This window comes from Natrix helvetica, assembly GCF_964273705.1.
Source record: "Natrix helvetica genome assembly, chromosome: 5".
NCBI lineage: Eukaryota > Metazoa > Chordata > Lepidosauria > Squamata > Natricidae > Natrix > Natrix helvetica.
The window spans coordinates 95,002,688-95,016,791 of NC_138551.1; the positions used below are offsets into that span (position 1 = coordinate 95,002,688).

The 14,104-nt window shown below is 42.6% G+C and overlaps 1 protein-coding gene across 4 annotated transcripts in view; it reads left to right on the forward strand.

Moving 5' to 3' along the window:
- LOC309392491 (uncharacterized protein) overlaps positions 1 to 14,104 on the forward strand; it is a 50,013-nt gene that overhangs the window by 19,175 nt on the left and 16,734 nt on the right. For 2 of the 4 annotated variants that reach the window (XM_081953779.1, XM_081953781.1), the window contains exon 2: positions 12,478 to 12,683. In XM_081953779.1, the coding sequence (XP_081809905.1) occupies positions 12,494 to 12,683 (190 nt within the window). In that variant the 5' untranslated portion in view covers positions 12,478 to 12,493. Of the gene's footprint in view, positions 1 to 3,972; positions 4,051 to 8,242; positions 8,258 to 12,477; positions 12,684 to 14,104 lie in introns of those variants that run through there. The other 2 variants (XM_081953778.1, XM_081953780.1) reach the window with 2 other exon arrangements.

The following is a 14,104-nucleotide window of genomic DNA, read 5'->3' on the forward strand; positions in this document are numbered from 1 at the left end:
AAACAGCCTAGAACTAAGAAGAAATTTCCTGCCGGTGAGCAGAATTCATCAGTAAAATGGTTTATATCCAGAAGTTGTGGGTGCTCCATCACTTGAGGCTTTTAAGAAGATGCAGGCCAACCATTTGTCTGCAATGATATAGGACAGTGATGGCTAACCTTCTTGTTGTTGCATGCCTGTATGCATCCCAACGCCCGTGTGTGTGCCACAGAGACCCAAAAATTAGCTGGCCGGTGGGAGGCATGCGTGCATGCGTGCATGCGTGGTGGAGCTGAGCTGGGATGAGGGCTCACGTGCCTGCAGAGAGGGCTCCGTGTGCCACCTGTGGCACGCTTGCCATAGATTCGCCATCATGGATATAGGCTCTCCTGCCATGGGCAGAGGGTTGGACTGGAAGACCTATGACAGCGATAATAATAATAATAAATATTTATTTCTTAGCCGCACCCTCTCCCGAAGGACTCGGGGCGGCGTATAACAAAACATAGGAAATAAATATATCGACATACATATAACAAAACATATACCAAGACATATACACGACATATACACGACATATACAAGGAGGAGGTGAACTGATAGATAAAAACAAATAAAAACACAATGTTTAAAAACCCCTAAATAAATTGAATGCAATTAAAATACCCCAAATAAAAAAAACCCGTCAGGAGCGATATAGTTAGATCAAAGTTGAGCCAGGCCAGCTACTTGGAATAGGTGGGTCTTGAGCTTTACATGAAAGGAGCGGAGGTCAGAGGTATTCCTAATATCTGGAGGGAGGTCATTCCACAGGGCTGGGCCCGCCACAGAGAAGGCTCTACTCCTAGGCGCCACCCCTCGACACTGTCTGGTGGACGGCACCTGGAGGAGGCCCTCTCTGTGCGAGCGGATTGGTCGCAGGGATGTATGGGGCAGAATACGATCCCGCAAGTAACTAGGTCCTGAGCCATGGATGGCGATGGCGAAGCTTTTTTGGTTCGCGTGCCATAAGCGGGGGGAGTGCAGGGGGGTCACCAAATAATGCAATGTGTGACCCCCCAGTGCGCATGCGCGCATGATAGGTGCTCTCCCCATTTTTTGCATGCTTTTTTTGCCCTCCCCAGGCTCTAGAGACTTTAAGGAGCCTGGGGAGGGTGAAAACAGCCTCGCACACACCCCCGGAGGCTTCAGGAGCTTCCCTGAAGCCTCTGGAGCACCAAAAACCAGTCCTACAGGCAAACCGGAAGTTCGGGAACGGACTTCTGGTTTGCTCATAGGGCCGGTTTAAGCCCTCCAGAGCCTACAGGGGTCTTCTGGAGGCTTCCCTGAAGGCTCTGGAGGACTTAAACCAACCCGATGAGCAAACCGGAAGTGACTTCTGGTTTGCTTGTAGGGTTGTTTTTCGTCCTCCGGAGCCTTCAGGGAAGCCTCCGGAAGGCCCCTGAAGCTCCGGAGGGCTTAAACCAACCCTTTGAGCAAACCGGAAGTCCATTCCTGAACTTCCAGTTTGCCCATAGGGCTGGTTTTTTGAGCTCCAGAGGCTTCAGGGAAGCTCCTGAAGCCTCCGGAGGGCCTCCGGGGGGCAGGGGGCTGTTTTCGCCCTCCCCAGGCTCTGATAAAGCCGCTGGAGCCTTGGGCGGGCGAAAAATGGCCTCAAAAAAAGGCTAAAGTCAGCTGCACCTCACGTGCCCTGACAAATGGCTCTACGTGCCACCTGTTTCACGTGTGCCATAGGTTTGCCATCCCAGGCCTATGTGGTCCCTTCCAGTCCTATGATTCTATGTTCTATTGAAAATCTTCTGCTGGGTCAGAACTGAATTACCTAACTAATTCTACCTCTCAATACACTCTGTGTTATAGTCCACAACATTTTTGTGAGCCTTTCTGTTTATACATCTCTGCTTTAATTGTGCATGCATCAATCTCATGAACCCCCAAATAATAGGACCACTTATTTCCACTTGCAAAGCTTACAGAAAACATCTAATCATCATCATCAGTGAGCAAGTACTTATTATTCTTAGTCTGGAGCCTCAAGTTTGTAGTCTATCACAATGTATTTAATAAACCTTATTTATCTCATTAATGGGCCTGCCTTACAGCTTAATTTCTCTCCCTCCAACAAAAGAATGAAAACAAGGCCATTGAAAATCACTATTTTCATGTGAATATGGCTAGAGTCAGTGGGGGGTTCCTACCGGTTCGGACCATTTCGGCCGAACCAGTAGTGGTTTGATGGCCTGGGTTGCTGGAACTGGCAGCGAACCAGGCTGGCCACGCCCCCGAATGGTTCTTCTGCACATGCGCAGAACAATTTTTATTGCACTGTGTATGATTGCAAAGCGTCCATGAGCGAACCGGCAGTAATGACTGCCTGAAACACTCCTGGCTGTTTGCGTACAGTAGAGACAGACACATATATAAACACACACATAAAGAGACCTAAAAGGGTGCTGATTAAAAGATGCCCACCTACACAGTGACTAGGTTTACCCAAAATGCTAATGTTAAAACCAAAAGATCCCACAGATGTTTTTACGCAGTACAAACTCAGCTGCGTTCTAGATTGATTGACTGCTACAAATATCAGCACACTGTTCTGTTTTCTTCCCATTTTTATTCCAGAAAGCTTATTTTTCATTCTCGTATAATTGTGTCAATCTTTCTTGCTTTTGCATGATGAAAAGATGATCCACCCACAAGATTTTATCGATTCAATATTTCCTAAGTGTGGAAGGCTCCATGTTTTGTTAATATGTAAGTTTTGAAACAACGCTCCAGGGATTCATTTAATTCAAGCGTGTCCAACCTTGGCAACTTTTAAGACTTGTGGACATCAACTCCCAAAATTCCCTAGCCAGCATTCTTGGGTCCATAGATTGTCAAGATTGGACACCCTTGATTTAACTACTTTGAGGTTACTTTGGGGACACTATTTGAAGTAATTAAAAAAAACTGCCATTATATAAATAAGTCAATAGATTTGACCTGGAAGGTTAAAAAAAAAAGTTCTGGTTTTGCAAGAAATTTCCCCAAACGTGACCCGATATCTACCAGAAAACTACACTTTTGTTGAAATTGCAGATAAGTGAAAAGTTAATGTTGAGCCATACATTGTGAAAGAACATCTTCCAATTTCAGCAGAACAACATGCAGTATATCGAAAGAAAAAGGGAGAAAAAGCAGTTAGAGTCCAGCAAGAGATAGAAATAAATCAGCACCCGTTAATCAACTTTTAAAACAATAAGCAAAATGAAACAATGAAGTCAAAATGTGAAAGTTAAAATTCTGGAGCGCTTAGAAAATGAAACTGATTGACCGGAAGTTGGATTTGTTCTATAACTTTTTGATTGCTTCTAGATCAGTGGTTCCCAACATGGAGGCCACGCCCCACAGGGGGACAATTTGATTTTTAATGGGGGCAGTTTGGACCTTGTTTAAACCAAGTTAATGGCTTTTTTGGCTTCCTCCGCCTGAGTAGAGTTCACTTTTTGAGTAAAGTAAGAATTATATGTCACAAGGGGGGGTTGGGGCATCAGGAATTTAGAGATGCTTAGGTGAGGCATGGCCAAAAAAAAAAGGTTGGGAACCACTGTTTTAGAGGTAATTGGAATCTTCAAGATTCCCCCTTGCCCATTGGGATTGCCCAAAAGTCATCTTGGGTGATGGCTAAGTGCTCCCCTTCAAAACCAGAGAGCGGTACTGTGATTGAACCAGCTTTAGCACTGACATCAACAGATCGTAGGTAAGAGGAAAAAAAAACTGTGCAGCAGCCATCTTGAAAGGGGCAAGATACTTAATTTTTATTGCTTGACTGCTGGTCTGGTATTAATCCTGGTATTAATCTCTGTTTACCTGGTGTTGATTGCTGGCGAATAAATGTTTTGTGTTTTTTTTTAATGTTTCCTTTTTAGCTTTTGATTCTCTCTTTTGAATGATATGTAAATGTGGTTTATTTCTATGTGCTTACTGATGGCTGATTTGTTTGAGTGACAGGCTTCCAGGAATTCTCTAGCATTTTTTGGACTTGGCCTGGCTTTGGTTGCTCACATTTTTCCAGTGGAAACTGTGGTAAGTGTGTCCAATTGTTGTGCAATTAATACAAATGTTCTTTTCCATTCATTCTTATTTTTCTAATTCTAAGCCTAATGGGCAAAATGGTAACAGCCAATTTCTAAATCTGTTCAGTGCCCTTGAAGTCAAACTTCTCACAGACGTCTGTGAATGACTCGGCTTTTGAATATCTGTTGGGATGCTATTGTCAAAGAAAATAATTGTGTGACACGGATGATGATGTTCATCCATTGTGTTCGAACAGGACATCTATCAGGTTGTCCATGATGTATCCGCAGGTGGCTGGTAAGGCCTCTATGGGCATGAAATGTTCTGCCACATGTTGGGCAGACATGTGTGGGCACCATTGTTGCAGCATTTGCAGCTCTGGCTTTGCCAACCTATGTGACACTATGTCCATTGGGGGAAGGGTACTTGGAGTTCCTTACACCTTCCAGAAAGAACACCAAATTACACAATTTTTAGAGCAAAATTGCTTACTCAAGTGAGCCTCATTTCTCCAAGGAGCCATTGCAATCAAACCAGAAACTTGCAAAATTCTTTTGTGGTGGAAGTGGGAAGAACATCTTGGGAAATCATAAAGGGAGGCATGACATCCTCCATGACAGCACAGTTGGAGTCTCGTATTTAATTTCCAAAATGCTCTCCTGCCTAAAATCAGAGCTTCTTCTTAAGGAAGACAGAGAGTGCAATTGTGTTTGCATTTAGAATAGAATAGAATAGAATAGAATAGAATAGAATAGAATAGAATAGAATAGAATAGAATAGAATAGAATAGAATAACAGAGTTGGAAGGGGCCTTGGAGGTTTTCTAGTCCAACCCCCTGCTTAGGCAGGAAACCCTGCACCACTTCAGACAAATGGCTATCCAACATCTTCTTAAAAACTTCCAGTGTTGGAGCATTCACAACTTCTGGAGGCAAATTGTTTCATTGATTAATTGTTCTGTTAGGAAATGTCTCCTTAGTTCTAAGTTGCTTCTCTCCTTGATTAGCTTCTACCCATTACTTCTTGTCCTGCCCTCAGGTGCTTTGGAGAATAGTTTGACTCCTTCTTCTTTGGAGCAGCCCCTGAGATATTGGAACATGCTATCATGTCTCCCCTAGTTTTTCTCTTCATTAAACTAGGCATACTCAGTTACTGCAACCGTTCCTCATATGTTTTAGCCTCCGGTCCCCTAATCCTCTTTGTTGCTCTTCTCTGCACTCTTTCTAGAGTCTCCACATCTTTTTTACATCGTGGGACCAAAAGTGGATGCAGTATTCCAAGTGTGGTCTTACCAAGGCATTATAAAGTGGTATTAACCCTTCACATGATCTTGATTTATTTGGACATGAACCCCTTTGGATTCAACAGAAGTTATTTCCAGATAATAAAGTCTAAGATTATAACTGGTAATAATACTCTGTACATATGATTGACCTTGGGCAACTTGCATATGATCCATAATAATTTGTTGATCCAGAAAGACAGAATATCTGTTGTATCGTGTGAAGAAGCACATGTGAACCAGATGATTTGGTCATGCTTTCCTGGCAACAAGATGGGAAGGATGAAGGTTAAAACCATGTACATGTTACACCTAGATAGAATATGGAATCATAGGACTGGATGAGACCTTAGAGTCTTTTTAGTAGAGCTCTTCTGATCAAGGCAGGTGACTGTATACTTTTGTTATACCATCCCAGTCAAATGGTTTGACAATCTCCAGCAATGGCACACCCACAACCCTAGAAGGCAAACTATTCCATTGATTAATTGTTCTCACGGTCAGGAAAGTTCTCCTTATTTCTAGGTGGAGTCTCTCTGTTTAACAAGCTTCTACCCATTACTTTTGTCCTGCCCTCTGATCCTTTGGATAATTTATTTATTTTTTATTTGTCAACAAGTAGAAGGAAACAGAGTAAGAGAACACATGAAAAAATGGCACAAATAAATGGATATAAATAAGCAAAACATAGCCATAAACACATAAAAAGAGTACATATAAATGGGGACACTTAGGGCAGGGACGGTAGGCTAATGCACCCCCACACCCCTTAGGAATCTCTTAAGAAATGCATAAGGTCCACGGTAGACAGCTTAAGGTAAAAGGTATGGGGATTAGAGGAACTAACAATAGGATCAGGTAGGGTGTTTCACACATTTATTACTCCATGGCTGAAATAGTTTTTCCCGCAATAAGATTAGAACGTATTACATTTAGTTTGTATCTACTGATGGCCCTTGTGTCATTGCGTTTGAAGTAAAAGTAGCCATTAACAGGTAGGACATTATGGCAGATTATTTTGTGCACTAAATTCAGGTCAGAACGTAGACAGATTACATTTGGTTTGTATCTATTGATGGCCTTTGTGTTATTGCAGTTGAAGTTAAAGTAGTCATTAACAGGTAGGATGTCATGGCAGATTATCTTGTGCACTAAATTCATGTTGGAATGTAGCCGGCGTAGTTCAAGGTTATGCAGGCCTAAAATTCCAAGCCTGGTGGTAGGAGGAATTTTATTGTGAGCAGAGGAGTTGAGTACTCTTCTTGTAAAATACCTCTGGACCCTCTCTAAGGTTTTAATGTCTGAAATGCAGTGTAATGTCCGAAATCAAGAATAAATCAATCCCCTCAAGCATCTTAGATACATTTGATATCAACTTTACCTCAAGGATCTTTAACTGGAATCTTTTTTTTTCTTTGTATCAGTTTGAACGACTACTGCACGTGAATGAAACGCTATGGGCGAAGACATTCCATAGTCTGAAAGCAATCCAGAAGAGATCCATCTTTGAAATGATACAAGATGAGAGTCTTCTTTTGGAGAACCTTTCTTTCGCCAAGGTTGGGCTTCAAACGTTTTAGCAAGGGGTCACCATGGTTGCTGAGTGGGCATGGCCATGGTGGGTGTGACCTAGTTGGCCTCCTGCACCATGGCCGGGGGGACATTTTTGCCATCCCCAGGCTCCAGAGGCTGTTCTTGAGCCTCCGGGAGGGCAAAAATGGCCTCCCCAGCTCCAGAGGCCCTCTGGATGCTGGAAATGGGCCCATTTTTGGCCTTTCCAAATTTCTGGCAGGCCTGTTTTTCACCCTCTCCGAGCATCCACGCCGCATGCACCCTACACTTACCTTCATCCAAAAAGGGCTGCGTGGGGACTCCTGGGAGGGTGGGGTGGGTGGGGCCAGCCAGGAGTGAGATTTGGGGATTCTCCAAACTGCACAGAATCTTAGCTTGCAGGAAGTGGGTATGTCTAGTTTAATAGTAAGAAGGACTAGGGGAGAATTGATAGCAGTGTTCCAATATCTCAGGGGCTGCCACAAAGAAGAGGGAGTCAAGATATTCTCCAAGGCACCTGAGGGTAGAACAAGAAGCAATGGGTGGAAACTAATCAAGGAGAAAAGCAACTTAGAACTGAGGAGAAACTTCCTGACAGTTAGAACAATTAATCAGTGGAACAGCTTGCTTCCAGAAGTTGTGAATGCCCCAACACTGGAAGTCTTTAAGAAGATGTTGGATAGCCATTTGTCTGAAATGGTATAGGGTTTCCTGCCTAGGCAGGGGGTTGGACTAGAAGACCTCCAAGGTCCCTTCCAACTCTGGTATTGTATTGTATTGTATTGTATTGTATTGTATTGTATTGTATTGTATTAGCTAGAGGTTCTCCCAAACCCCTGCAAACCCCCAGCAGCCCACCCCTGCGTTTGGACCTTAATGCTTGGGTAGGATTATGACTGGAGCTGTGGTCCCCCCAGGTAGTGTCTCAATGAGTAAATGAGATACTAGTGAGAAACTGAAAGCTGGCAGCAATTTCCTAAAACTGCTCTGGTCTTACTTTAAGTTTAGTGGGACCATTAATACATGGGAGAGAATCTGAGCCTTGGCTCTCATTCCAAGCAAGTCATTTGCTCAATTGATCAAATCATTCAGCGTAGTCAAAATGGTGTGCATGTTTGAGCGCTTGTCTTTGTTCTCTGAAATAGTAATTCCGTCTTCTTCTCAGGTGGCAAGAAATGGGGGACCTTTTTCTTCTTCTTCTTTGTATCTTCCATCCATGAGTGGCAGATACAACTTGGATGAATTCCTTGTAGATTTCCAGGAAGGTCATATGATTGAGAAACTGGAGCTGATGTTACTTAACTCGTGTTCTTTAAAAGGACAGTTAAGCCCTGTAGTGCACGATTTCTATTCAGGTCCTCTCAGAACATCTGAAATTGCCAAGTGAGTGAATCCAGTTTTGCTTTGTCCTTCTCTGGTGGGTCTTTGGGGGGGGGGGGGAATAGGCAAATGAACAGACTCTACTACTCTCTTATAGAAGCTGACCTTTTCCCTCTGCTCTACAGCACTGATTCATTTCAACCGGTCCTCGCTCTTCCTAAGTCAATTGAAAAGCTGCTTTTTGATTACTAAATGCTTTCCATATCTGATTCTCGATCCCTCTGGGCCTATCTCAGAATTATCTTTGGCTTCCGTGGCTCTGCATCCAGTGACAGTGTCATTTGTCTGTACTTGTTATCGCTTTGTGGAACACCTTGATTTAAAACTGCAGCTGGTCATGTAAGACTTCATTGGGAGGTCTGCAGCATAAGACACTGGAGTTTGTGTAACTTTTTCAGAATTGCACAGAAGAAGAGCGCACAGAATTTTCTGTGCAAAACCAAGTTTGACTGTATTTGTCTATCAAGCCAGGAACAAAGAAGGTCTGTTCATCTGATTGAATGCGGACCCGATTCATTTTAAATTCCTGTGCTGTAATGTTTTAACCAATTTACTTTAAGAGTTGGGATCATGAAGAAGGATTATAAGGTGGTGGAAAAATCTTAGGCTCAGTCCCCTGTTTATCACTGTGGCCCCAAAGACTAAGAGGGTCCCTGAAGCATTTCTAATACCATCCTGCCTGTAAGTCGATCAGGTCACCGTGTCATCTTCAAGGTGTATTTCTCTACCTAGTGGTGAGCTGAGCTTAACAAGCAGTTAGATAACTGGTAAATAGAGCTTTGCAAATCCTTGAATGGGGGGATTTGATTCAAGGACGCTTCAATCATCCCTCCCTCCCCAAAGTAGATTCTCCAAGCAGTGTTTCCAAGCTGTGGAATTGGCAAATCAGTGTCTCCAAGGTATCTGAAGGTATCTGGAGAGCTTTCTCAACTACTTGAAAGATTGGGTGTTTTTTCTGCTGCTTTGTACAGGATGTTGCAATTTTCAGTTCCGTTTGTGGGGGAAATTGAGAAGAAGCAGGTTGAATGTTGCAAGGGCATTGATGGGGGGGGGGGGGAACCCCAGGTAATATGATTTGCCAACTTGTTCAACTCTCTATCATAACTCTTCTGTGATGACAACAGAATAGCAGAGTTGGGAGGGACCGTGTAGGTCATCTAGTCCAACCCCCTGCTCAAGTGGGAGACCCTATAGCATTTCTGACAGATGGCAGTCCAGTCTCTTCTTGAAAGCTTCCAGTGATGAAGCTCCCACAAATTCTGAAGGCCATTGGTTGATTGTTCTCGCTGTCAGAATGTTCTCCTTATTTCTAGATTGAATCTCCCTTTGGTCAGTTTCTATCCATTATTTCTTTTCTGGCCTTCAGAGGTGCTTTGGAAAATAACTTGACTCCTTCCTCTCTGTGGCAGCCCCTCCAATATTGGAACACTGATATCATGTCTCCCCTGTTCCTTCCCTTCACTAAGCTGGCTTCACGGTTCAGGCAGGAAACCCTATACCATTTCAGACAAGTGGCTGCCCAATCTCTTGTTAAAAGCCTCCATTGATGGAGCACCCACAACTTCTGAAGGCAAGTTATTCCATTGATTAATTGTTCTTACTTTTAGGAAGTTTCTCCTTAGTTTTAGGTTGGCTCTTTCCTTGATTAGTTTCTATCCATTGCTTCTTGTCCTGCGTTCAGGTGTTTGGAGAACAGGTTGACCCCCTCTTCTTTGTGTGACAGCCCCTTAGAATATTGCAAGACTGCTATCATGTCACCCTCTAGTCCTTCTCCTCATTAAAATAGACATGCCCAATTCCTGCAGCCATCCTTTATATATTTTATCTTCCAGTCCCCTAGTGATCTTCATTGCTCTTTTCTGCACTCTTTCTAGAGTCCCAGACCTCTGACCTTTCTCTATCTTAAAAAATATATACTGTGGGACTAATTCAAAATTTGATTGTGGAAAAAACCCTTGATGGAATCTGAAACTTGGCAGGTTCTTGACTTCTTCATAGGGCCTATCAATCATGCTATATTGATTCCGTTCAATTTTGGTGGGAAATCTTCTAAAACACCAACGTCTAGAGAGAACCAGACAACATTCAGAGTTGACAACCTTATTTTACGTAGTTTTCTCTCTGATAACACTATGCTGCTAACTAGGGCATATAAAACCTTTGCCAGACCTACATTTGAATACTGCTCACCTGCCTGGAACCCACACTTCATTTCGGACATTAAAATCTTAGAGAGGGTCCAGAGGTATTTTACAAGAAGAGTACTCAACTCCTCTGTTCGCAATAAAATTCCGTATACCTCCAGGCTTGGAATTTTAGGCTTGCATAACCTTGAACTACGCCAGCTACATTCCAACATGAGTTTAGTGCACAAGATAATCTGCCATGACATCCTACCTGTTAATGACTACTTTAACTTCAACTGCAATAACACAAAGGCCATTAATAGATACAAACCAAATGTAATCTGTTCTAAACTTGATTGCAGGAAAAACGATTTCAGCCATAGAGTAGTAAATGGGTAGAGCACCCTACCTGATCCTGTTGTTAGTTCCTCCAACCCCATAACTTTTACCTTAAACTGTCTACTGTGGATCTTGTGCGTTTCTTAAGAGGTCCTTAAGGGGGCGTGCATAAGCATACTGACCTGCCTACTGTCCCTGTCCTACTGTCCCCATTTATATGTACTCTTTTTATGTATTTATGGTTATGTTTTGCTTATTTCTATCCATTTATTTGTGCCATTTTTATATGTGTTTTTCCTACTTGTTTCCTTGTACTTGTTGACAAATTAAAATAAATAAATAAATAAATAAATAAATAAACAAACAAACATTTCATTTCACCAGAGCAAACAGGTTACGGTACCTGACTGGTCTCTCTTCTATGTAGAAGAGGTCAGAGCTGTAACTTTACATGCAGCATGTTGACCAGAGACAGTTTGAGCACAAGTAGGCATTAATGGAGATCCTAGAACAGGGAATCATGCTACAACTGACAAGAAAATAAGAACATCACAGCATCAAAAGACATGGGCATCAACACAATACGGACACAATCTTGAAAGGCAGTTGGGTAGCTTTGATTTGCAACTTACTCCAAAGCTCGAATTTGTATTCTAACAAGCACTTCCTGCATTTGGCTGCAAAGAGAGATAAGGAAGTGGTGCAACAGACACGCTGTCTTCTCCCAAGGCCTGGATTCTATCATCAGTTAGCTACTAACAAGTGCAAGTAGCCAAGGGGCACAAAAAAGAAAACTCTATTCTTAAACATTTCTACCAGAGAGGTAGATGCAAAAAGACACTGTGAAACAGGGGGGAAAAGGAAAAAAGACACTATGAAACAGAGGCATAGAATCAAAACCATGCGAAGTATTAGTACAATTTTATAAAGTCTCAGTAAGGCCACACCTGGAATCCTGCACCCAGTTTTGGTCACTACATTACAAACAAAATATTGAGACTTTGGAAAAAGTGCAAAGAAAAGCAACTTATGTGATTTTAAAGACCTGGAGACTAAAACATATGAAGAACGATTGCAGGATTTGGATTTGGCTAGTTTAGAGAAAAGAAGGACTAGAAGGCACTAGAACAGCAGTATTCTAGTATTTGAGGGGCTGCCCCAAAGAAGAGGGGGTCAACCTATTCTCCAAAGCACCTGAAGGCAGGACAAGAAGCAATGGATGGAAACTCATCATGGAGAGGAGCAACCTGGAAATTAAGGAGAAACTTCCTAAGAGCGAGGATAATTAACCAATGGAAAGGCTTGTCTTCAGAAATTGTGGGTGCTCCAACACTGGAGGTTTTTAAGAAGAAATTGGACAGCCACTTGTCTGAAATGGTATAGGGTCTCCTGCTTGAGCAGGGAGTTGGACTAGAAGACCCCTCAAGGTCCCTTCCAGCTCATTTCTGATTGACTGATATAAGAAAGCGTTGTAACAAATTCAACTGGCATTTGCTTTCCAACTCTCCACACGTGTAAAAAAACAGAAAATGTTAGCTGCTTGGACAAATCTTATTTGAAATATTTATTTTTACTCTGCATTCCAGAATAGATCAATTCTGAATTGGGTTGCCATCAAATGTCAGATTGGAAACTCCAATTGAAACATATCTTTGAACGTCAAACTGCCAACTTCAATTGACTGAGAGCTGAATCTCACCTGTCCTACACCCCATATTTTTACCTATTTCTCCTTCTCGTTCACTTTTTTTCTTCCAGGTCCTATTACTCAGCAATGCAAGTGTTCCTGCTCTTTTGCGCTTTAGTGTCAGCAGTGGCATCGATGTCCACCCCCGCGCCACCGAAAGTCTTCCATAGCTGGAATGCTTGTACCTTAGTGATGTGTGGACCAGCTGAGAAAGGGATACCGGGACGGGATGGCCGAGATGGAATTCAAGGAATAAAAGGGGAACATGGAGTACAAGGTCTGGAATTCCTGCCTTCTTGATGTTGTTTAGTTCTTGGGGGGTGGGGTGTAGGAAATCGGCTTTCTGGACATACATTAAAAGAGGGGTTTGCTTTCGTTGCATTTTCTCTGATGTGTTGACTCCATTGGGAGAGTGAAGTGTATGCCAGTGGAATCTAGAATAACAGAGTTGGAAGGGACCTTGGAGGTCTTTTAGTCCAATCCCCTGCTTTGGCAGGAAACCCGACACCACTACAGACAAATGGTTATCCAATCTTTTGTTAAAAACTTCCAAAAACTGCTTAGGCAGGAAACACTACACCACTTCAGACAAATGGTTATCCAATCTCTTGTTAAAAACTTCTAAAAACTGCTTAGGCAGGAAACACTACACCACTTCAGACAAATGGCTGTCCAACATCTTCTTAAACACTTCCAGTGTTGGAGCATTCACAACTTCTGGAGGCAAGTTGTTCCACTGATTAATTGTTCTCACTGTCAGGAAATTTCTCCTTAGTTCTACGTTGCTTCTCTCCTTGATTAGTTTCCACCCATTGCTTCTTGTCCTGCCTTCAAGTGCTTTGGAGAAGAGCTTGCCTCCCTCTTCTTTGTGGCAGCCCCTGAGATATTGGAGCACTGCTATCATGTCTCCTCTAGTCCTTCTTTTCATTAAACTAGACATACTCAGTTATTCATATGTTTTAGCCTTCATTCCTCTAATCATCTTTGTTGCTCTTCTCTGCACTCTTTCTAGAATCTCAACATCTTTTTTACATTGTGGAGACCAAAACTGGATGCAGTATTCCAAGTTTGGCCTTACCAAGTGGTATTAACACTTCACGTAACACACAAGCAGTGTTAACACTTCACGTGATCTTGATTCTATCCCTCTGTTGATGCAGCCTAGAACTGGGTTGGCTTTTTTGGCAGCTGCTGCACACTGCCGGCTCATATTTAAATGGTTGTTCACTAGGACTCCAAGATCCCTCTCATAGTTACTACTATTGAGAAAGGTACCACTTATACTGTACCTGCCTTTTGTTTTTCTTGCCTAAATGTAGAACCTTACGTTTTTCACCATTGAATTTCATTTTGTTGGATAGCACCCAATGTTCAAGTCTGGCAAGATCCTTCTGTATCTTAAGCCTATCTTCTGGAGTGTTGGCTATTCCTGCTAGCTTGGTGTCTTCTGCAAATTTGATGAGTTCCCCATTTATCCCCTCATCCAAATCATTGATGAAGATGTTGAAGAGTACTGGGCCTAAAACAGAGCCCTGGGGTACCCCACTGCATACCTCCCTCCATTTGAATTTGTTGATTTGAATTTGTCTAGGGTAGACAGGTGCTCACTTACCGTTTTCTTCCCTGTTTTAACTTATGTTACTGATCTGTTTTTTATGGTGCTGTTTTTGATAGGTTGGACTGTTTTCCCCTTTGTGT